The 25854-nt window shown below is 43.0% G+C and overlaps 2 protein-coding genes across 2 annotated transcripts in view; both read left to right on the forward strand.

Annotated features, from left to right (window-relative positions):
* Positions 1–1952, forward strand: LOC129110966 (OTU domain-containing protein 1). The gene is given in 2 exon segments (XM_054623246.1): positions 1–161; positions 163–1952. Coding segments are annotated over 2 exon segments (1416 nt in total). The 5' UTR covers positions 1–104; the 3' UTR covers positions 1522–1952.
* Positions 1953–3980: 2028 nt separating this feature from the next.
* Positions 3981–25854, forward strand: part of si:ch211-285f17.1 (sickle tail protein homolog) — a 101637-nt gene continuing 79763 nt past the window's right edge. Inside the window, 1 exon segment of the mRNA XM_054622550.1 lies at positions 3981–4100. Coding sequence (XP_054478525.1) covers positions 4031–4100 — 70 coding nt within the window. The 5' untranslated portion in view covers positions 3981–4030.

Below are 25854 nucleotides of genomic sequence, written 5' to 3' on the forward strand. Positions count from 1 at the left end.
GACCGTCTCCTCGCCCCCCCTGTGTCTCTGGTATCCGGACTCCGGGCCATGGAAACGCTCCCTACAACTCTGCTGTTTGTTGATGACATGCGGGGTATTAATAGATGTTGTTGTCATCTTTCCGTAACAGCCCGGCTGCGACGTTCGGTATAAAGGAGACTCCCTTCCAAAATGCAACTGTACAACAGTGTGCTCACACACTACCCGAGGTCGTCTCGCAAAGTTACAATAACTTTATCGACCGGACCCGAGCGCCTGAACGGGAACGCGCCGAGCTCCTCTGACGCGCATAAACCGGGATTCACACAACCGGGCTCCACTCCAACGACCAACAGGGATCCGGTGAGACAGGCTGCTTCTTCCGCAAACATGCAGGCCTTCTCGTGCTACAAACCTTCATCTATGAGGCCTGTTTACTTCACTTCCACTGCTGAGATATTAATCCGCAGACCTGATGGAGTGGAGAGGTCTGTGCCGGTCCACATCATGAGGGAGTCCAGGACCAAACCCTGCTCTCCTGACTCCCGTAACGGTGAGAGAATCCTCTATGAGGACTGTGACTCTGATGTGATCGTGGACTTGATAGATCAGCTGAGAAATGGCAGAGAGGAGCTGGTTGGAAATCACTTTTTCAACAGAAACAACATGTGTGGACCCAGAAGAGAAGAAAGCGAGAAGGTGGTTGGAAATTCAAGTGAGGAGGATACAGATTCTGTAGCTCATGCTCCCTTCAGAAGCAATGGATGGGACTCATTACATGAAGGGGAGCTGGTTCCCTCCAGAGCAGAGGACCCCGAAGGCCTCATAAAGGAAGACTTTAGGGATCAGAGCAGTGGCAAAGCTGCCCCGGCATCGGATGAGAGACGGGCCTTTGAGCTCAGCGTTCTGCAGGAGTCTCCTCCACGGAGGTGCAGAGAGCCGGAGGACGTCAACAATAAAGTCACCCGGTACCTGGCGGAAGTAGAGAAGCAAAACAAGTACCTCCAGGAGAGGCATAAGTACAGGTACCACATCATTCCAGACGGCAACTGTCTGTACAGAGCTGTGTGCAAGGCCACGTACGGGGACCAGGCGAGGCACGGGGAGCTGAGGGAGCAGACGGTGCACCACATCGCCGACCACCTGGAGGAGTTCAACCCCATCATCGAAGGGGACGTAGGGGAGTTCCTGATCAACGCAGCGCAGGACGGTGCCTGGGCGGGTTACCCCGAGCTGCTCGCCATGAGCCAGATGCTGAACGTCCACATCCACCTGACGACGGGGGGGAGCTCGGAGAGCCCCACCGTCTCCACCATGGTGCACTATCTCGGGGGGGAGGAGGACGCCTCCAAGGGGGCCATGTGGCTGAGCTGGCTGAGCAACGGCCACTACGACGTCATTCTGGACAAGTGTCTCCCCAACCCGGAGTACGAGGACTGGTGCAGACAGTCCCAGATGCAGAGGAAGCGGGACGAGGAACTGGCCAAGTCGATGGCTGCCTCATTATCCAAAATGTACATTGAGCAGAATGGATCTGCGTGAAATGAATGCATTAAAGGACGCACACTGATCCAGTAGAATGCAGAACCTCTGATTCTGCTCAGAAAATATTTTTTTATAAGATTTATATCTTCAGAGAGAGAAAGTGCAGTGCACATATTTTGTTTTTTTTTGTATATGCCAGCATTGCCAAATTAGTGGCAGTGATTCTAAAAGAGTGTGAGTGTTCTTTGTATGAGGAAGTGCTTTTGAGTATTTATTTGCCTTCTATTGTCTGACTTGTTATTTTTCTATGTTTGTGCTTTGTAGACCATTGCCAATTACAGAAAAGACTTTGATTTGCTATTTGTCACTATAGCTACTGTTAAATATCTGTAATGCTACTCTCTTTTGCACATAATTCCTATAAGACAAGTCCAGAGAGTTTGATTTGTGTCAGTGAAAACAATTCTTTTTCTATTATTCCAGTTCTCTTCAGGCTTTTGACAAAATATTTCATAATAAAGTTTTGAAGAAACTTGGTTTACGGTGATTTCATGTTTAATTGTCATGCTCATTGCTTCATTAATCCATCCGTCCTCTGCGTACATTACCACATATTCTTATTCGGTATCCCACAGATGATGTCAGCTATGTCATCTTGGAATTGTAGGTTCCTGTAATGGGATCCATCTATTTCATTCCAGCCAAGTGATATGTTCAGTACTCATCCTCCACCCCCTGCTGTCCTAAAGTGAAGAGTGATGTTTGGAGTTGATTACATGCAGTGACTCAGGAGCATGCAGCCTCTGATTCAGGTCCGGGCTACAGGACTTAGTGTATTAAGTAACTGTGGTTACGGTACAAAGATCACGATGTACAAAGACCTGAGCTGGGTCAAAGCTATATGGTAGTTGAAAGCTTTAGAGTGCAGTGTCTTTATATAGCACTACAAGTACAATATCATTGTAATTTGTGGTCCTATTTTGTTTAGTTTCCCCATACTGTAATTTTGTAATAGCCTAACTGATTTTTGGCAAATCACCTTTTACGTTCATGTGGTGACTTTGTAAGAAAACAGCTGCTTATTCAAACAGTTACAGATCAACATTATCAGTCATTTGAGGTCTTGTTTCTGTTGAATGTTAGTCCAATATTCTTTCTTTCCGCACTGTTTGTGTTCTCCTGGAGTCTGTCGGTCTGCAGTTCTATGCTGAGCAGGTAGTGGATAGAGTTGTTATCCCTTATGTTGTAATATTTTCAACGTTTTCCTTTTTAGCATTTTGTTTTACCCTTCCACATAATATTTCACATTAAAAAAATCAGAAAAACGTATCTTTTATCAAAGTTGCTGTCCACCAGTAAAGTACCTTTACCCACTACTTAGGAACTGTAATGTGATTTCGTATATGTTTATAAAATAAAGCTTAAAAATGTATGAATAGGGGGAGAAAAAAAAAATACTATAGGCAGACATTATAGAACGATAGGCCTACTTAAGAAAGCCTTTAACTGGTGTCACAGATGCTGGCTGACCTTTAGCCTTTTTTTGTGTGTTGATTTTGCCAGAGAGGAAGTGATACAGTTCTTGTGACTTTTGAAACTGCGTGTTTCTTTTATTAAACATTAGTTTGTACAGAAAGCTGTACCAGACTGTGCATGATATTTTTTCTATCTTTGATGGCAGCCAGCTGATTGCGTTGCACGTTTCCTCCACTAGGTGGCGCTGTAGCCGGCCCCCCCCAAGAAGCATTTTGATAAACTTAATATTATAGGAATTTGTGTCGAAACCTGGGATTGTCAGTAGTACTGCATTGGCTTCACGATGCTCTGTTTTACAAACAAAACTAAATGTGACAGGTGAAATGCTGTAGTAGTAGATAATAAAGACAATTGTAATTTATTTTTTTTTTTTTACATTTTAATTCATTATTTTAATTAAAAACAGCTAACTTTTTTTCGACTCTGAATTAGATAACTAGAAAAATGTATTTCCCACTTGCTCCAACAAGAGGCTCCCATATCCATTAAACATCAGTATTCACCTCCCTACTTAAACTTTATGATGGGTTCATAATGTATCTTTTCCCCTGAAAGCTACAGCGATGACGTAACCCTGCAGTCATGTGGACAGTAAAAAGTTTTTTTTTTAATCTCTTTTTAATTACGGGAGGAGATTTGTCACATTCCCTTCCCTGTTCCAGTGGGTTCCGTTCGGTCCATAAAGTGCGCCGGGCTTTAGAGCAGAGAGGGCCGGGGAGACTGGACCGGGGTGGACCGCTTCACCGCAGTACTGGCACCCAGTCAGCACCCAGGCACGCCGGGAGCAGAGGGAAAGTCAACGACACCCCCTCTCTCTCTCTCTCTCTCTCTCTCTCTCTCTCTCTCTCTCTCTCTCTCTCTCTCTCTCTCTCTCTCTCTCTCTCTCTCCAGTGTATGAGTGGATGATTCCCATGCGCCAGACGCACGGGGCTCAGCGGTCACATCGACGCAGTTCAGCCCCTCCGCCTGCTCAGAAGTTACCGGATACTTTGAGAAACAAACCCGGAGAAGAGATCAGCCCAGTCGGACCATGTCGGGACACCGGGTGCAGTTCGCGGACCTTCCTCCCAGTGAGCACAAAGGAAGTCCCAGATTGAACAGTAAGGAAACAACTATTGATCAGTGATCGATCTCACCTGTGAGACTAATGTACCTGGATAACTTTCTGGACTTATTCAGGGTGTTCCCTCTTCAGCCCTCAATACTTTCATAGTGACTTACTATTTGGACCTTGTCGTTTTTTAAGTAATACAGGATATGTATTGAGTTGGAATAGGAATATATGTTTTTTTTCTCCTATTTCTCTCATGTATTGCTCATTGTAGCCATAATGTAAATATCCTAATTATACACCACACCTCATCTGTCTTGAGGGAAACTGATGTGTTCCATTATTTCTGTTCTTTACATGCAGAAATAATTAGTTATTTGTTATAAAGACTTTGAGGTAATGTAAACATTGTTTAGCCGTAGGAAATGGGTATTGCTGGTATTATTGCACATGTTATGTTCCCTATGCGTGACCCGTTAGTGGAGGTTGTGTGATGACCCCCCTCACCTGTGACACCCCCATCAGGGGTGTGATCCCATTCCCCTCTTGCTACACTCATCTGAAGTGGCAGTTGCCCTTTCACGTGCTGCTGCTAACTTTTAATCCTCAGCGAGTGTAACACTCCTCATGCTGTCTCAGTAAGGTTACGCTCACCTTGAGATGCATTTACTGACCACTTCACTGCATCCCACAGTCTGAGAGTATAACACATTAGTGGCTGTTATAACACATTCAGGGCTCTTATTTGCTTTTAAAGCACAAGTGAAGGGGGTTTAAAGATGGGATTGCATTTTCTGGTGCGACGGAGTCAGCTGTGCCCGCCTCTGCTGCTGTGTGCTGCAGTGTATGCACTACAGCACGAGAGACACTGAGAAGCTGAGCTCATCGCCATGGTGACAGGTTGAGTGACAGGACACGTGAGCAAGGACGCAATGGAAAATTGCCAGTTTGCTGCAAAGCCCCCCAGAGAGTGCATGCACAGCACACACTGGTTCCATGACAGCGCATGTGCAATTTTGTGATATATTCATGTTTGATTGAAGCTGTTATGTCAGGTTTTTTTTGTGTGTGTGTTTTGCCACTGTCAGCCACGAACATGCATGTGGGCTGCAGGGTGAAAAGTGCTGATGTTGTGTGCAGGTCAGGCTCCAGTTGTGTGCATGCCTGGTTGGTGCATGGAGGTACAGAACAGCAGCTTCAGCAACAAACCACACATTCTGACTCAGCTCTGATGTCCAGATGCAAGTGACAGTTGGGTCAAGTTTCAGTCTCTTCTCTTTCTCCTTCTCTCTGATATACACGCTCACAAACATACAAGGCCCAGCTGCTGGTCTTATTGTCCTCTCAGAGATAAACTGCCAAATTTCATATATTAGACATGTGAAATACAAATATCACCAAGCAGCAGAACTGTGGCTCCTCCATTCATTTTGAGACTGCTATAACAGCTTATCATGTTGGCTTCACCTAGAATACTACGGCAGATGCTCTGATGGAGCGCTGCTGGTGATTCTATAAATTGTACTTGAGTTAAATCAGTAAGCTGCAACATCTTTGTTTTGACATTTTATCCACAGACATGGCCATTGTTTTGTCTCCTGTCTGACACAAATGAAAGTACTGTGACATCCTTTTCTCAAGGTCATTTTTTTGATAATAAAATTAGCATTTGAAGCTGTGGTAGGCCACTCTCTTCTGGATCTACTTATGCTTAATGCCAACTTTTCCTGTTGCTGCGGCTGGCATGGAAAAACACATTTATTGCTGTGTGCCAAAGGATGTTTCCCAGGAAAGCCCTAGTAAAGACGTTCATGAACAGGTGAATACGTCTAATCTGTTGTGCCAGTCGCATAGCAGCAAAAGGAGGAGAAATGGATATAAGTGTGACATTATTACTTAAACTTTTCTCCTTTCAGTCAGCAATAAAAGTTGTTTGTGTAGAATTTCAGAGAGGAGGATGTGTGAGTAGTGGTGTCTGTTTTCTCAGTGGTTGCTACATGGAAGTTCTAACACGTTTGTGAAAGGGGGACCCTTCCTATAGTGAGGTGAATATGGGCCTCATTGTAGAATGTCTGTCTATAGAGCTGCACATTTAACTAGTAACAGTGATATGTCACTCAGTAAGCTGCTTTAGGTCCCAGACAGCTGCATTCTGATGTTTATCATCTCAGGTTCCCAGTGACATATGAAGATTATGTCAACAATGTCTGGTCGGAGAAGGATATGCAACCTCGATGGGATGGCAGAATGCACAGATTGCCTTCTCCTTTTCCCATCTGTCTGGTAACAATTCTCATGAAGAGAGGGTGGAGCACTTCAACATCCAACTCAATCTCTAACTCGATCCCCAGAAGAAACAGTTTAAAGCTCTCCTTAGTTTGCTCTCTGCCAAGAAGTTCTGTTAACTGATATTGTTACTGGAGTTCATTCCCTCGGTCGTTCACCTTTAACTCAAGTCTGTCCTGTCTCTTTGTCTAAAAGCCAAGTGAATCCAAGTTTGTTGTCATTCTACGACTCCCTTTTAAGAGCCATCTGATTCTAAACTGTCATTTCATTGTGGGAACCTCACGTTCCCCATAATTCACATGCATTTTCTATGCATAAGATTACTACCCAAGAGCGCAGAATATGGAAATAATTGTAAAAAGGAATAAAGGGACACCTGACATATCATATGTATATTTATATATCTACAACCCTACATACCACACATTTACTGTGGTATTAACAAATTCCAAACACACTGTGTTTTTGGCTGGGAGTGTCGGGTCACACCTGTCCAGTAAACAACTCTTGTGCCCTCTTACCTCACCTGCTCAGTAAATTAGATATTGGCACGACATGTTATTGGTGATAACAACACTTTCAGTGCACACCAATAACAAACAGATCAAACTTGTTTTATGTGCAACACTTATAAAGGCTCTGCTTTGGCTTGAACGTGTTAAAAGTAACAGAATGCAGCTTTCAATGAACACACCTGGGTGATGTATTGGGTGTATTAAAAAACGAATGTTTTTTGTCATATTCAAATGCAAATCCTTGACTTTCCATACTTAAATGAGCAGCTCTTAAACAACTCAGTATTTGTAAGTTGCCTAAGAATTTGTCTTAAAACACCATCGGAGCAACAGTTCATCATAATAACGGGAGGCCTCACGGTGCTGCTGACTCCATTAGCCCATCACTTTGGTTGAGTTTCCACCTTGCACTTCCTAAGACTACATTGCTGTAATCACTTCTCAGTGTCCTTTTTTTTTTTTTTTTTTTTTTTTTTTTTTTTTTTAGGATGTCCAGGAGAAACAGTAAACATGGCTGCATGCTATCTCACTCGCAGTCCGTGTATGCAATTTCCTGGAAATGGCAAACACTGTGTTGGAAGGATAATCACAGAATGTACTTCTTCACCAGCAGCTCAGGAATGCAGATAGTGTCTGTGCCCATGTCTAGCTTTAGAAACCAGAGGCGGGGGGGGGGGGGCTGTCTTCACAGCTTATAATTCTCTGGGAAAAAACACATCAAAATCGTTGTGAAGGTGACGATAATGCGCCTTAATTGTTAAAATACATATTTTCTATACATAGTTCCCTCACTACTATTAATGTGATCTTTTTAGCGAGTTGCTGTCGGCTCGGGTAAGGTGTGAAATGTCATGGTTGGTCGGCTGTCTGTCCCGTTGAAGATGCTGATCGCGTTGGAAAGGGCACTTGAGATGATCCTTCTGGAAATAGTCAGGCCCCTGAGACGCTAAACAGCTGTTTTCACAACGGATTAAAAGCCTGTCCCTTAAGGGCTCTTAAGTTCCCTCCGAGTGTAAAACACATAGATAAGGGCTCGCTGTGGCCTTCTGTGCCCAACAGTAATATGCTGTTGTTTTTCCTAGCTTAAACTCAGGATGTCACTCTCTGATAAAAAGGCACAACCTTGAGTTGTTATCCACTTTGTTTTTTGTTGCTCAGTGGTGAACATACTTTCAGACCAGAGACCACAGAGCCTGTCTTCATGAGGTTGCTATTTTGATGTTTCCTAATATTTTTGTTGTAATGACCTCCCCCATATTTCTCTCAGCCTTTGTGCTGTGCTATTATGGTAAAAAGGTCATTTGTGATAGCGAAAATAGAATAGGCAATAGGCTTGCAGACATTTCAGAAAAAGCCTAATATACTTTAGGATCATCTTTTAAAATATCTTAGTGTGTATTTAATCTCCAACACTCACATTTAATCCATTTTCTGCTGACCTTTATTCACTATTTCCGTCTATAATGTTGCTCTGTTTCTCTTTGGCCTATTCTTTCTGACTTCTGACATTTTGTTCCATCATCAAGCGTTTGTGAGAAAGCAGAGTTAACATAAAGGTCATTCTTGAAGAAAGGAAGTCAAAGGGAGATTTGAATAGACCCGCAAGAAGAAACATCACAGAGATTTACAATAAGAGCCTAACATACTGCAGACTACATGCTATCTCGTGGCTAGAATTACTCCTGGTTGAGTCATCATCTCTGTCTCACTGAATGACTATGCATCATGAAACTTTGCGTGCCTAATGAATTATCCACCCTCTCCTGACTTCTCTTGTCTCTTCAGCAGAGGGATGCCTGTGCTATGTGGAGGGGAACCAGATGTTTTACCCTCTTTTTTTTTTTTTTATTCCGTTTTTTCTGATTGAATCCCTCTCCATGAGCTCCTTACTGAAGAAAAGGGAGACCATGTATCAATAGTTTTCTCAAAAACCGCAGTAGAAACTAAAGTAGCGCATGATGTCAGTGCAAAAAAAAATTCACCACCTTTTTATATGAAGAATGGGAGATAATGAGGCTCTCCTGCACGGCAGCAACAAGTGACACACAGGCCTCTCAGCATCGGGCGCCTAAAGCTTCCTATTGGCTGCTGCAGCTGAGCTAGAACTCGCTCACAGCGCCCGCAGACACCACAGCGTCGTCATTCCCTCCACTGCTCTATTTCTCGCCTGTGGAATCAGCTGAGGAGTAAACAAACACTTCCATCTTGTTTATAGTCATCTTAAATCTGGGAGGATCTAAGGCTCGATAATACACAGATGGGAATCACTGTTAAAATGATGACTCCCAAAGGGTGCTGCAGCTTTCCGCACAGTTGTCATTCATCCGCCCCTGAGCGGTGGTGTTTGAAATATCAGCGTTTCTTTATTGGTGATTAGAGGCAATCCGGCTGTGTGTGTCTGTGCTTTTGGGATACAGGGTTGTAATAATATTCTCTGCATGCTCCTCTCAAGCACTAATGATGTGTGATGATGCCGGCCTAGATGACATTGTTTTCATAAAGCAGCAGCAGGAATGAAAAAATTAACTTGGACACAGATGAGTGAGAAGTCAAGTAGTGTCTCCTTTGATGTCGCGGCGAGGTCATGTTCAAAGGAAAATATCAAATGGATATGTGGGGGAGAAAATGAGGCAGTGTTTATGTGAGTAACGTTGGGCACTGAGGCTTAATATGAAGTGTGTGTGTGTGTGTGTGTGTGTGTGTGTGTGTGTGTGTGTGTGTGTGTGTGTGTGTGTGTGTGCGTGTGTGTGTGTGAGCACCTGATAATTAGGCTTATTTTTAGGCTTATCTTCAAACTCCATGCTGACGACATCGAGTTTATTCACCAGCTGAGATTTTAATGACTTTACAAATCAATCACAAGATCTGGGTCACCGACACAGAGGTCGGCCTAGACAAATACGCACACACTCACACACACACACACACACACACACACACACACGCACACACACGCACACACACACACACTTAAAGAAAATATTTTCTGTCTCATTGTTATCATTGTGAAAGACAGAGCTTTTCGGACCCCATCTGATGAGATGAGAGGAGCTTAGCATAAAGACAACTTGAAACACCTAGCCTGGCATCGTCCTAATTTAACAAAATCTACCCACCAACTCATCTAAAGCTGACTAACTCACATGTTTAATAAGTATAAAAAGAAACATAAAAACAAAAAATGTTTGGTCTCATACGGAAATATGTTTGGGGCAATATTTCCCAAAATGTCGAACTAATCCTTAAGTTGATAAGAAATGTGTACAACCATTGCAACATCGCCGGTGTGTGTGTGTGTCGGTATGTTGTTTTACTACATTTTGTGGGAAGTATGTTGTGCTTAGACACATGATCTGTACAAACGAACACACCTAGGATAATTATTTCCACATGACAGATAGAGCTATAGGAGAAGCCAAAAACACACATACCTACACATTTTCTCACAATGATAAGCTCCTCCTGATTTCAAGTAACTCATGCTCACTTAGCTAAAAACAAGCCATCGGACAACACTCATTCAACATTCCAAACATTTTGCTACAGTATCTAATTTGATAAGTGAGCTTTTGGATGGGAAAAAGAATCCGCTCCCAGTCAATAACCGCAAGCCGCTCCTGTCAATGTGATAAATGGGAGGTTTAGTGCGAGGATACAAGTGGGTGTTTCTAAGTGGAACGGGTCGCCACTGATTGGGTGCGGTCACAGCAAGGGAGCTGTGGGAGGAAAAGCACACATCTAGAAAGTGCTGAGAAGTTCTGTGTTCGCCCCACAGCACGTCTTAGCAGCTACGTTTTGATCCAGGGCACCTTCAGCTGCAGTCGCACGGCAATTATCCGTTCCAAACGGCCGGCAACTTCTACTTTTGATGATAAGAGAGAAAATTGAGTGGCAGAACAAGTTTCCTACCTATTGCTTGATCAGCAAAACTTATTTAAAAAAAACTTTATCAGCAACATCCTTTATGTGAAAATGAGGAAATTAGTATAGGCGTTGCTGTGTGCGGTAAATTCTTTGGCCCCTCCTGTGAGTTTTCAGGTCAAGTTGGGCTAATACACTTTAGTCCCTGGAAAGTCTCTGAAATAACAGCATGCCAATGTGTAGTGCTGGCATCAGCAAATGGCGGTTTTTCTCCTTTGATCCAAATGGTAATCTGAAGACAAAGGAGCTTTTAATTAAGAGTCCTTTCTATTGTGTTGAGCCACTTACCACATTTAAATCCAGTCATTCTCTATGGGTCAATCTTCTTGATTTGAATAATGAATGAATAGGCGATTACAGAAATCTGGTGTCTATTCATTTTTTTTGCAGAAATATTACCAGTTAGAACTGAACCCCCCCCCCCCCCCCCCCATATTTCAATCACTTTAGAGTCTATTGATGATTGTGATGATTTTGTCACCACATATAGTCCTTTGCTGCTTAACATATCTTCCTCTTTAGCTTATCAGAGCTCTTACAGCTGCGGCGGTCGCGGAGGTGAGACTCTGTGATATTTAACAATCGGATGTGATGTGCCTCCTCTCTCTTATGTATGTGAAGCTGAACGCTGAGATGATGCGGACTTGGCTGTCAGCGGCCACTGCAAAGGCCAGCAGTTGTGTAAGAGAATTAATGGCCGAGCCTGCCCGTCTAAAGAGGTGGCAGCAATCATCAGACCTTTTAGCAAGGTCAGCGAGGTCCTTTACTCTCTGCTTCACTCGTTCGGTCCCTCTGTTAAAATACTTTGCTGCTCCCGACCTACAGATGCAATGCATTGTGGGTTTGTCTGCTTTTTTGTAATCTTCTGTTTTGATTCATAGTGCTTATGTTGCGAATCATTTTTGAGCACATTAAATATAACAATGGCTGGATGAAAATGTTGACCTTTCAGTTTGTTAAGTCGAATGAATTAAAGTGTGGCTTTTTTTGTCTGCTGTCCTCTGTTTGAACCGCCACTTCTAGATAATGATAAACAGACACATGCACCCATAAGTGTGTACGTATGCGCATCATCCATGAATCTAAAGTTTTTATTGAAAGTTTTTGCACTTCGCTAACTCTCTTTGGGTTCATGTCCCAGCACATCCAGATGAAAGAGGAGCTGTCGGTGTGTGTTTGATGCCTGCTGCGTCTATGATAGAAACAGCCCCTTCAGGCATCTTGTGTTGTTGTGACCTGAGTCTGCCCAGCTGTACGCTTTGGACCACCAGGGTGGAACGTATACTCAGCATTTATTGTGTCCTTAAGACGCAGCCAAGCGGTTTGCACTTCTCATAGTTTCTTAGATACCTCTGTTTGCCCCAAAGACCTCATTATGTCCTATTATGTCAGTGTTGAGTTTAAAACATTTTACACTCTCCACAAAGGAATAAAACAATCAGTTAATGCTGCCTTAAAGTACAGCCATTGGTTCACCATATTTCCCAGCATGCATTATTTTAGGGGTTAACTGTTGAAGGGCCTCCTTTCTTCAGAAATCCGTTGCATGTCTTTTCTCTGATAAAAAATTTAAATAGACATAAATATGATAAAGATTAGTATGCATTTCAGCCCCTATGCACCCACTGCTGATTTTTAATAGTCACTGAGAGTACCTTTTATATTAGCACTAGCACTGTATGAGAGTGACTTTTGACTTAACTAGAAGAGCTGAAAGGATTATATGGCATATGAATTACTGACCATGATACAACTTCAAAGCGAGAGAGTAAATGTGACTGGAAATCAAAGCTGACCACTGACCTTTGCAAATATGACTCAACAGTTGTTCATAAAACTTAATATCTTAAGCTTGTGAAGCTGATTCTTACTATTTTAGTGAAGTAAAGTAATTTACATTACAACAAAGAATGTTTTAACTCAGAATGTTCAGCGTTTTCAACTTTAAATAGTCTTGAATGTTGTACAGTGACTCACAGCTGCTAGTTACCATCATCTAACCACATCTGCTAGTTATCATCTTCTTCTTTCAGCAGAAAGCTTATTCAGCAGCAGCCAATCACTGAGGTTAGAAGAAATTAGCTCAAACTTTCCACCGACCTTCGGGACCTTAAAGTTCCCCAAACCCTGAGTCACCAGAGCCCCCATGCACTTGCTCAGAACTTGACACTGAATGGCGCCTGGGAATTTTAATATCATGGGGATTGTGGGTGCTCCTGACTGATAGAGGTTTGGGGTAGGTCTTTGATGTTCTTTGTGCTTCTTAATGAGGATCAGACTCTGGGGTTTTTGGCCAAAGCCCCCCCCTTCCTCGTCCACTTGGAGCAGAGGGCTAGCCGTATTGAAGGACCAGTTGTACCTCAGGAGAGGATTTTTTTTCTTCCCTTCTATACATTTCTCCTTCCCCCGACTCTCCATTACCCTCCCTCACCTTCTTTCTTTAATCAGCCTCTTCGGCACCCAGAGCATCTCTGCGTCTCAGAGTGAGTTCCTCAGTTCGTTAAGGAGGCCTCAGCCCACATGAATCGGGCCTCTCAAGTCTTTTTCATCAGCACGTTGGGAAAGAAGCGGGAAGTCCACAGGAAACACCGAAGGGGTCCAGCTCAGTCTCGACTGGACACAAACACTGAAACGTGTGTACACAAAACGTTTGACCTGGCAAAGGGTCAGGGCAGATGTCAGACGAGGGGGTGGAGGGGGGGTGGCAGACGAACCCCTGACTCTGAAGTTCTGAAATTGAAGGCCAATCAAAAACATGTGTGCCAGAGCTCTAGTAAAGTTGCCTTTCCTGTTGAAAAGACACATTTGAAGAATTAACTCTGAGAAACAAAGAACCACTGTTGTGTTTCACTTTCCTGGTAGCAAGGCACAGAAGAGCTGGTGGACGTGATTGACTTTTGTCAAGCGAGGCGTTGTACTCTTGTCAGTCAGTAGTTATGGGAACTTTCACTTCTAAGTGACACTCATAAAACCCTTTTCTTTTTCCCAGAGGGGCCTGAGATTGAGGAGATCAACGGCACATGTTAGGGGGTGAGAATACACTCATCTTAGAGTAAAACAACACTCTGTTTCCCATAGGCTGGGCTGTCAACATTTTCCTGCAGCTATTCTTTCGGGCAATTTATCACAATTAGCATCAAGTCAATGTTATTTAAAGCTGAGGGACTGTTAATTAATTTTTGCCATAGAGGAAAGCCATAAAGATTGGAGCTCATTATTCGTGTAGGAGCATTTTGGCCATAGCGTAATGAAGAGAAGTGGGGATAAAGAAACTCTATCTCTTTTGTCTTTAGACCAGATTGTAAAGCACGGCTTCATATCTTGCAAACTCGTTCCTCCACCCTTGTCCGTCATCCATGCCTTGTTTCTTTCCCTGCATCATTAACAGCCTTTTAGCTCTGATGTTTTTCTACTTCAAGCGTCATATTCAGTGCCCTCATGTGCCCCCTTTTGTGTCTTCATCCCTTGTGTCCCTTTTTGTCAGATTGCTTATCTCCGTCCTGTTTGTCCAGCCGCTGGCCCTGAGCTGTTGGTTCAGCAGATCTCTGTTGCTGACTGAAGCCTTGTCTGTGTCTCCGTGTGTGTGTGTGTGTGTGTGTGTGTGTGTGTGTGTGTGTGTGTGTGTGTGTGTGTGCGTGTGCGTGTGCGTGCATTCATGTGTACAGTTGGAGGACTTCCTGTTGTGTTGTGACATGGATGCTGATGTTTGCTGTCACTGCAGTTCACATGTAGCTTTGCTTATTCGCTACTATGACTTTTGGAACTGCACACACAGAGCTTGGTTATTTCACTTGAGAAATTTCCTGTATTTCTGGTTTTGTCTGCAACATCCTGATCACACAACAGGATGTAGAAATATTTTAATCAAAATTTGATGACAGTCATGTTATTTATTTAGCTACTGTCAACTCTCAATGAGTATTACCTCGTCTTTTCCCCCCAAAGTTTATCTTCTTTCACATTTAGCCCTGAGTAATTATTTTAATAATTACAAGTTATAGAGAAATACTTCCTGTTACTGACACTGTTAGGAATCCTTTCAAAAATGTTTGTCGTATGTATCTGCAGAAATGTTATTATTGTATTTTCTTAACTCACACATATCACTATCGGTACCTGCTTAAGAGTCCACTTTATTTCTGACTTACTCTCTGTTGATCTCTTTTTCTTGTCAACCTGTTTCGAACCCCCAACTCCAAGCCATGCGCTTCCTGCTAGAGCACATGGCACTGTCACTTGCTATAATCTCAACCCCACAGCCGTTCTCATGAGTTTAGAAAAGCATTCATATTCATATGTCATCTTGCATCCAAGCACTTGGCCTTCCACCTTGCAGTGGAGCGATGCTCAACGAGGAATGAAAAAATTCCACATTAATGAAGATCTGTAGATCGTTGCATGGCTGGCTGGCCTAATCTATCTCACCTTTGCAGGCATAGGTTATAAAGATATAGAGATTAAAGTGTTTTTTTTAAATTAATTGCGGGCAGAACCCACACTGGATGAGGTCATACTTTAAATAAACCTATGCATGGTTTTATACAGGCTTCTATCCTGTGAGTTATAAGTGACATGTTTTTTTACCACTGTGAAATGGCTCAGCTCTGATCGACAACATATGATATTATTGTAACGATTGCTGCAGTTGTGATGTTGAGTGGAATGATATTCACAGGTGAAAGTATGCAAATTTATGGGGACGATAATATGTCATTTGAAAGCTGTCAGCTTGATTTAGAGACTCGAGCCATGAAAATCTCCCAACGAAAATCGACTTTATTGGCAAGCGCACGTACAGACAGACATGCAATCACGCAGATATAGACTCAGACACAGATAATTCACGAACCCCCTGAGAGCACTTAGATAAATGGCATTTTCACATGTTAAAGATCAAAATGAAATAGTGGTTGTGAGCATACATGTGGGCACTCACCTTCTATGGTACAAAGGGAACCATCAGAATACAACATTTGTTACTTCAGGTTGAAGAACCGCCAGATAAACTTCTGAGGAATTCATGTTTGACCACATTAAGGTTCATATCAGACTGTTCTCTTACCCTACAGAGAAAGAATGTTGCAAATGAAGTGTAAGTGTTGGGGTTGTAGATTTTTGTCATTGTGACCTCAGATTTCCAAGCCTATGACAAATAAAATAATTGTAAAAGAAAGATAATCTGGCAATGAAAAAACAAGTTTCAACAAATTTGTATGCGGCCATGCAGCCTACTTTATATTTTGATCAATGTTTCATTTTGCTTTCATGTTTCTTAAAGGGCCTCCTTCTGGCTCAAAACACAATCCACCATTGCTCATTTTTAAAATACGACTAGGGATATTGGTTCTTTTATTATGCAGGACCTCATGATGTATATTTTTAACGTTCACTTTTATCCTTTTTTCGAAAAGGGCCAAGAGCAGGAGGCAACCAAGGTTGCAGCTGTTCAAGCACAGAACACACGATCGTTCCTTATTTATAATATATGACTCACTAGCTGTTAACATGATGCTAACATCAACATCAAACAGGTGCTGACGGTGTGCCATGAAGGCATGCTCGCATTTGTGTTTTTGTATTCCCATCAAATTAAGCTCTCCTGAAGACGAACAGGTAGAAGAAATGCATAGAAAGACTTCAGCATTTATTTTAATATATTAACCTTTTTCTGTTTCTCGAGACGAGGTAAATATTTCGGTCATGAATCTTGCGGCTATATGTATTTGTGCCGCAAGCAGCCATGTCAGCCCAGACATGTCTCTGGAAACATCATCTCCTTAATTCCTTCTCTGTAATACTAGAATGTTGTGCACCCAGCATGTGAATAAGTTCATTGTGTTTTCCCACCACATCTGACAGGAAGGTTTCAGCCTCTTTTCTCCAGACTTTCACTGTTTTGGTTACTTAACTCGGGGGGGAAAAAAATGTAAGTATGCGATGTCACAACAAAAAAATCCATTCATTACCATAAAACTCCTGACAATTTAATTATCTCACAGTACTAATCTTAGCTGTTAGGGCATCTGATTTAATTACGACACACTGTGCAGCTTGTGTTTGTGTGTTAAGGGCCATTAATGTGCCACTGATTTTGTTCTTAGAAACATGCAGCTGTTTCAGAAAACGGTAACCACTCTTCTCCGTCTTTCTTTCTTTCTATCTCTCCCTCCCTCCCTCTTTTCTCTTTTGCTTTCTGCAGCCAGACATCGAACTAAAAATCAATAAGCCATAAAGAGAATGGAGAAGCCTCTTATTTACATCAGTCTGAATGGAGCGGTGGTTTGTCTCTCCTCTTATCCTCTTTATACACTTCAGGCAGAAGCATTCGGTTTGCCTCCAATAACACACTTGACAGGCCGTTCAGATAAGATGCTAAACTCTCCTAAAACGCTAAAGCGTAAAGGAAAGGGCTGTGAGCCTGATGTGTAGCCACCGCCTCGGGGATGAAAATATGAGTTTTGAGATAGACGTTTCCAAACTGTTAGTGGGGTTCTGAGCGTGTGAAGGCTCACACGTCCCATTGAAGGTAGAGAGCAGGAGTGATTCATGAGGCCACAGGGGGGCCCCAGAGACGGGACGTTAGGAGGAGAATTCATGATGACACAAACTGTGGGACTTCATGCAGGACCCCTTCTAACTGACAGACGTAAAACAACTCTATATCAACTCTTCGGTCATGATGCTTTTTGCTGATTGTTGCCTTGCGTCATGTGAATCGTCACAACATTTGAAGAAAACATTCTCGGTTTCAGCATCTGTTGCAATAATCCTTTTACGGGTCCATGCTTATTTCCAGGGAGAGGGGCTCACCGAAACAAAATGACATTGTTCCCCAAAACAGTTTTCTAGAGACCCCTTTCCTCCGTTTGAACACACTCACTTCGAGAGAATAATGCGTTTAGTGTTTTTAGCCTGTTAACTATACATTTTGGAAATGCTTGAGATGGATATTGCATCATCATTTATTTAATTTTTCCACCTTAAGGTTTCATGGTGCTGCAGTTGCTTTAAAGCATACTCTTGCAATATCTCAGTATTGATGTGTATGATAATGCTCAAGATTTCTGAGAGTCAATTGATGTAAGAAGTGAAATTCATGTTTTTTTGTTTTTTTTACATGAAACATCTGTCTCGATTTGTTAGTATAATATCTAAAGATTGGGAAAAGAGCGTGATCAGTTTTTGGTGTTGTATAATTCTTCTAGAAGTATTTGTTGACATTGTGAGATGGTATTTTTTGCTTTCATTCATGAGCTGCTTACTTCAACAAAACAAAATACATCCTATTATTATCCATCACCAAATGCAGACTAAACATTTCTAAACATTCTATTTTGTCAGAATAACAACTTAGGATGATCTTGCAGCATTGGCGGAGACATGCACTCTCAGAATGCTTCTGGATTTACATTTTTGATTTGAAAAAACATAGTTTGTCAGTGTAATGCTTTTGAAGATGATTTCCATAGCATGTTAACATGATAAAATGCAGGTTATCAAGCTTGAACACTTAAAGTCTGTTTTTGCACAATTTCTGAATGGTCTGTAGTGATTGATAATCTAAAAGCTGTGGTTTCGTCCTTTTACTTTTTCATATTGTACTAGAGACTTGGAAATGGAACGGTGCCAACTTCAAAACTTCAAGGCAAGCCGGGTTGTTACATTTGATTAGATTGCAGGTTGAGTCGACAATACTATGGACTCACCTCGATCAATCTTGTTTGTTTAAGTGACAGTTGATGATAATGGCAGAGACAGAACTTCTCCTGACTGGGTCGCCGTCTCCTCTGACCTGCTGACTGAGTGGCAGCACCTCCATCGTGATCAGTGCCACTTTTACTGTGACTTAATGCAGCGGATGATGTGCCATGTTGGGTGGTGTTCCCCAGGGAGCAGCGGAGTGTTTAGACTAATTGGTCCCAACTGTCAGCGAGTTTCATCTTCTTATAGGCTCCTTTTCTGCTTTTGAGTCACATCACCCAGGAGAAGTCGACAGCTAGAACTACAGAAGAGAGTGAAGAAAAATCAGTTTGACGTCTAAATGTTGTTTAGGGTACAGTATGTTCCAGATAGAGATTCAGATCCAGATGTTTATTTCAAAAGTCTGTGAACTGCTAAAAAGTCTCTGATGAAATATTGATTCTTTTCTAGGGTGACAAATTCGAGTTTAGCTGTAGCCTCGGTGCCAATATGACCAAGTTTGCTGCAAGTGATTCCCTTTTTCAGACAAATAAACAAGATATATTCTAGTAGACTATTTAATGGTATTGATGTCCTGACAAGTAATGAGTCATGGAGGGTGACAGCTGCAACCTGGTCTCAATTGTGTGTTTTTTGCTCATGATGTGCACTCCAACCTGCCGCAGTACTGGTCTCCCCACACTCAATGCTACTGTTGTGCATGTGTGCATTTCTGTAGAGCTTGTGTGCCTTCAGAAACTGATTCAGCAGCTGATATTGAGTAAATGTTAGTCAGTAATGACTCATGATATGGTCGGGAGGGAGCTCTGAGATGGAATGTAGGAAAAGAAACAACCAACCCCCGAGGGCTTGGAAAACATACTCAACCTTAATCCTCAGCAGAGAGGTACACAGCTCACCCATCCCCCCAATTGCTTCCCAAATCCCCCACCCTTATAGTCCACCACCAGTCCTGTGTAAATTTGGCCTTTGTGTTTATCCTGCTGCATCAACATCCAAACAGTGTGTAGTTAAAGCTGCTTTAATCGATGTTTTTATTTGAAGAATTGATCAGATAATTATGTATCTGTGAAAGGGGTCACTCATAGTGATGAATCAACAGATAATTACCATCCGGGTTTTAAGGTCATTAGAGTTGTTTACAGCTGCAGCAGGCAGATGTTTCCAGTGGAAAAGCTCTAATAAACACACTGTACACCACCTGCTCATTACCAGCGGCACACAAATGCAGTATGCAATAAGCTGGTGAACACAGTGGAGCATTAAGCTGCTAAAGAGACAAACATTTTTCTAAAAAGTTGGTGTCGAAAGAGCTTAAAGGGGACTGAATATTGGACTAGGAATAGGGCTACTCCCTCTTCGTTGATTAGTTGACTGAACTGTTGTTTTGTTCTTTGTCAACTAAGATTACAACTAAGACTTATTTCCAAGAAACTATGAGATGAACAAATCTCTGGTAACCACAAGATTGAAAGTGATGCTTTTGTGTAGTTCCTAAATCTGTCGTTTTAATCAGTTATTCGGTAGACAAATAAATTCTATGAGTGTTAGTAGACTAAGAATTTCTTTGGTCTGGGAAGGTCTATTACTGTTCGTGGCTGGAAACATGACTCCAAATGCATGCTAATGTTGCTCCTAACCAATTGTTAACACTGTATACAGGATATCAGTGTTGTGTTTACAGCTAGTTCATGCTGCACACAAGTAGCCAACATATTGGCCTTTTGGGAACTTGTAAGTATCCACTCTTGTTTTTAAGCTCTGTATTTGGTCATCACCATATCCTGTAGGGAAATATCCAACTCTTAAGCTGATAAATGCTCCACTGTATCACTAGATGGTCGCAAACGTCTGCTGTTTGGTTCTAGGCAGCTAGTGTACAGTCAATTGTAGTTTATACTTTGGGTCCCTCGGGACGCCAGTGGGTAGTCCTTGTATGTTAAATAAGTTGGTAGGATGACGGGTTGAACTATATCACATTTATTGAATATATTTCATTTCTCCAGGCTTGAGTGACTTCTGTACGAAATATGTTTGTTGGGAAGCTGTAGGCAGGTTCTACGTAAACAGCACATACAGCGAGTCCAACCTACACCGGCCTCAGCTCGGTTCGTGGGAGTCATTTCTAACCTACGCCCCCCAGTTTAATAATAGCCCTCAGACATAAAAGTCAGTTAATTAGGGAAATACCAAAGAGGCACCCAGACATCTCTTGCTGAGCCCACCATCCTCCTTAAATACGTCCAAAAGCCCCTCATTTACACACTTATGGGCCATAAGCAGCTACACCAGAGCTTGTCGGATTTTCTTCACCATCGTATTCTCATAACTGATCATCCCAAAGTGCTACTTGGCACTAGGAAGCCTGGTGCTAGCCAGTGCTGTCTGCTCAGACAGCACTGGGTGGCAGTTTTCTCATTCAGGTCTTTCTTGTCAGAGCCAATTTCAACTCCTCAGATAATCATCTTCCACGAGTTTAGTTTTTTGATGTTAAAATACTTGTGGTAAGTTGTTTGAAATGCAAATTGGTGCCATGCCTGGATAGCATGTCGACAGTGGGGCTAGTTATTTGATACGTAGACGTACTTCATGATCTATCACATTGCACAAAATCACAGGCTTAATTAGGAAACTCAAATTATATCCAACCCCTAAATGCTATGTCATTTGAAGCCTTTGAACCACGTTCCCGCCGTTTGCCTACTGTACAGTTATACATGGCTCAAAGTCTGGGAGGCATCCAATCCACACAGAGGGCTTTCATTTACTCCCAGCATGTACACACACACACACACACACACACACACACACACACACACACACACACACACACACACACACACACACACACACACACACACACACACACACACACACACACACAAATAGCCACTAACCATAGTATGAGAGAGTTGCCATTCACTAACTCATTGAACCCTATATGGAGTCTGTGTTTTTTCATGGTCAACCTTTTGTTTTGTGTTTTTTTTTTTAACATTTTTTTTTTAGGTTTGACGTAATCCTTAGTACGACGATGCTGTAAACGTAATAGAACTCAGCCAAACTGGTGACGCGCAACCATAATCTGGCACAATTCTAATATTTAATCTTATGGTAATGTCTCTATCTTCTTGACTTTTTTTTTGGACTTTCCTCTCTTGCAAAAATCCATCAGACATGCAGCGGTTCCCATGAGGTTCTTAGCCCTCTGATTTTGTCAGCCAACTATTCATCGGGAAAGTATGTAGGTCAATCTGCTTTGCTCTTTATCTAAAGCCATACAGATATGTGGCAATATGCTGAATATTTCATATCTATACAATCAGTGATGGCTGTCATCGTGTTCAGAGGGCTTAGTCGTCTAAAAGGCAATCATGGGGCGGGGAGGTTTGGTATGGAGGATTGATCAAATCTTCTGTACAGATACATCTGAGTGCTTTTTGTCTTTCTAAATCCCTACATAAACTTCTAACATGTGCATCTGTGTATAACCCCGCCATGCAGGTTACAAACAGAGCAGTAGATAAAGCCTTGCGGCGCATATGAAATATTAAATCTGGCTTTTTCTATACTGGGACTTTTAACTGGGACGCTTTATGATATCTGAGTGGACGGATAGAGAAATCGTCTCTGTGTAAAACTAAGCCCGTGGTCCGGTCCATGTGGATAGTTGCTCTTTTATAACGTGTTGCCTGGACACGGTTGATCCTTTTACTCACTGTAATCCATTTTCTGGTGTCTAGTCAGTAAGCACGGAATGGTGTCCCCGTGCATTTTATCACATGTCCATTTTGCATGCTGCAGTAAATTACACAAGTGTTTCAGGCTCGGAGCTTGAAATAGGGTGACCTGCGTGCGGAGTTAATGAATTAGACAAGTTTATACGATTGTGGTTTACTTTTCAGAGACTGCCTGTGTCAGCAAGATGCGCTTTTACAACAAGAAACAGACCGTTGAAAAAAAAAATGGCCATAAAATCTTTTTGTAATGGTTGTTGTTTCAGATCCTCTGCCCTCCCAACACTGATTCATACTTTATTGTTCCTGTCTGGCAACGATCACTGTGTGCTGAGGACATTTCTGTGGGTCGGACAATAGTTCTAAGCATTTTGTCAAAAAAAAAAAAGAAATGTTTTTGCCTCACCAGAGAAATTGAGTGTTTTTGAGAATGAGAGGTGAAATTTTTTTTTCTGGACATGAGCAAGGGAAGAGTCAGAAATCTCTGATCTTATCCTCCTTGCTGTTTCTCTCCTCGCCAACTTCTGCTGTCTTTTTTTTTGTGTGTGTCACAGCTGATGTCTTCGGCGCAGGAGATCAGAACAGCTCCATTGTGTGTCTCTTGTATACTCACACAAGCTGTAACGCTCCCCTCCTTTGCGCTCTTTAATTCTCGCTAAATTCCACCACTGAGTGAAGAGCTTGGTGTGTTGTGTTGTGCATGTGCGCATTCCATCTCATCACATGCAGGAGTACAGACTGGAGTAGAGGGACAAGAAACAGACAGAGGAAAAAGATGAAGAAAGAGGGGGAAAAAAGGATGAGGTTAAGCCCGTGATTGAACCAGAGTGGCTCTGAGCGGTCGGCTGATGACGTGCTGCACACACATCTGGAACAGCTTGTGCAGCTGCACCTGAAGAGAAGGGCTCCTCCGCAAAGCCCTCCGCCAGCACTTTCTCTATCTCCCTCGTTCTCTCTTTTTCTCTTTGCTTTTTTTTTTTTTCTTCTCTTGCTGCCTCTAAATCTTTCTGTCTATGGTCTCCGTCTGCCGGAGCGCTGGAATGGTTACCCGCTGAGCATCAGCAGAGAAGAGCGAGTGAACCGAAGCGAAAGAGAAGAGAAGAGAAGAGAAGAGAAGAAAAGAGAGAAGGCAGAAGAGGACAGTGACATGGGAAATAATTATCAGGCGTGAGGTAGGAGAGAGAAGTTGAGGTGAAGAAGAGAGGAGCGCAAGAAATTTACAAAAAAAGAGAGGGATGGAGAGAGAGACAGTGTGAGAGACGGAGAGAGAGAGAGAGGCAGAGAAGGGGATTAAAAAGCCAGAATGCGCTGACACTGGAGACCTGAGTTTCTGTTTGCGTTTGACACAGCATGTCCTGTCACTCCACAGGTTTATCCACACATGCACCAAATTACCAGCGCACAGACACACACACACACACACACACACACACACCCACACAGACACATTCACGCACTGTTTGCTTTGGAGGACGATCCCAGGAGGCCACGCCAGGAGAAGAGAACACCTTCCAAGGATCTGTTAACCCCCCACCCCTCACCCTCTGAGCTTGCCTTCCCAAAAGTGCCCTCCCCTCTGGCCCTTGCAGCCTACCTGCACCAGTCACAACACGCTGGAGAGCCACAGAGTCACACTCACTGAGAGCTGAGGAACCCTGGATCGCCTACGGGACACAGCTGCAGTCACACTGGCTGAGAGAGACTGAGGAGCTCTACTGATCCACCGACCCCACTAGGATGTCCAAAGCCTCCAGGCTGGCCCGGCCCCCCTCCATAGGGGCCAGATCCAAGCTGCCCCCCTCCAGGAAGGAATGCCCTGGCACTGCCGGACGAGCACGGGTGCTGAGCGTGGGGGAAAAGCTGATGAGGGCTGGTAGCGACGGCATCCTGAGCAGACAGAAGTCTTTCAAGGCCGCTGTGCCACAGGACAAAGCGCAGAGCACAGAGACCCAGATTGAGACGCAGGCCCCCAGCCAGAGTCCAGGTGAGAAGGGCCAAACTATGGAGATGGTCCCTCCTAAGAGCAGGATCAGCCAACCCAAAGTCACAAGTCAGCAGCAAGGCTCTGTGCACAGTAAGTAATGAACCAAACTTCATAATCTGAATGGCAACTTGTTCTACTAAGATCAGTTCACGTGACAAAACGTTGATTTTAAATCAATTGAATTGCATGTTTAGAGAACATAAACAGATTTAGGTTGCTCAGTTGTGTCCTCGTTCCACTCATCTGTCGACTCATTTGTGGCCAGCTCAGCATGCAGGGGATTAGGGTTTTTCTGCTTGTTGTGTGTCCCCTCTGCTAGGTCATTGTGTACTGACAATATTGATTCGGTCTTCCAGGGTTATCTGTGATCTCCTTCCTGCCCTGTGGCAAAGGATGGAATATTCATGTCCAACATCCGCAATTAACAGGCATTCGGACCAAAAATAGAACTGTGTAAAAAAAGAAAAGAAACAGACTTTGGATATTTATCAGGCACAAAAACTTCCCTTGACAGTTTGCGATTTAACAGTACAGTTATTCCATCAGGAATGCACACCTACACCGATTGGCCAAACCTTTTGCCGGACAACCTTGCAATTTTCGCCAGATGATCCTGCATTTCCCCAGAAATCCCGCTGACGCATTGGTCTCATTGAAACGAACGTGGAAGCTGAATTGTTTGACGCAGTGCTATTGTCAGTGTGAACATGGCCTCAATAGAGGAGAGAGGAATGACTGCTCATGGGATCTCTGTCACTATCCCATTGCCTCAGTCTCTGTGGGGGGCAGATTAAGAAATGGGGGGGCCAAGAGGTTGGGGAAAGTGGTCTTATCATTCCCTTTTGGCCTTCTCACCAGATTCCCAACTCAGCAGGGCACCAGCTTTCATGGTTTTGTCAGGTCAAAGTCACCTCACACTCTTAAAGGCAACTTGACGAAGATTGTTCGGGGGGGATGCATTTGTGCACTCTTCGTATACTGTTAGCAGCAGGTTTTTTTTACCCCAATTCGTTATAATGTGTCCCGTAAACCAGTCTTCAATCGCACTTAACTGTTCAGCTTGTACTCAGAAACAGCAGCAAGGGGGGTTTAATTGTAGGGCTGACGTACATGTATGCAACAGGGGTAAGTCAAGTGAAAGAGTGACAGAAGGAGGCCAGGAATGTGAGCTGGGCATGCTGGGAACTCAACAGGTCTTGAGCTGTGTCTGCTTGTGAACCCCTCCCTCCAGTAAAGACAGGTTATTGGTTATAAGGGGGCAGGTTTGTACTGGAAATCAGATGTTCTTGTCTGTGTAACTTCCAGTTTCATCTTTACACAAATAAAGGGTCTTTCTGCAGAGCTGATTCACCCTTTCAAAGGTTCAGAATCAGCGTGCCTTTAGTTCATTTGGTCCTAAAAGTGCATTGAAACAACATTGATGTATTCGTTTGAAGGACATGGAAAGTGACCCAACCCCTCTTTTTACAGTCTATATATATTTCTAAGTCGGTTTCTTTTGTCTTCTGCTCTCATGTCCTCCCTCGCTTGTCGCTTTCTTCATGTGTTTCTTTGTTTTTTTTATTCTCAATGACACACTCTCCACTTTTGTTTCTCTATGCATCTTTCTCCTCTTCATTCCTTTGCTTCCGTCATGTTTTGACAGCAGTTGAATCGGTT

This window comes from Anoplopoma fimbria, chromosome 21 (genome assembly GCF_027596085.1).
Source record: "Anoplopoma fimbria isolate UVic2021 breed Golden Eagle Sablefish chromosome 21, Afim_UVic_2022, whole genome shotgun sequence".
NCBI lineage: Eukaryota > Metazoa > Chordata > Actinopteri > Perciformes > Anoplopomatidae > Anoplopoma > Anoplopoma fimbria.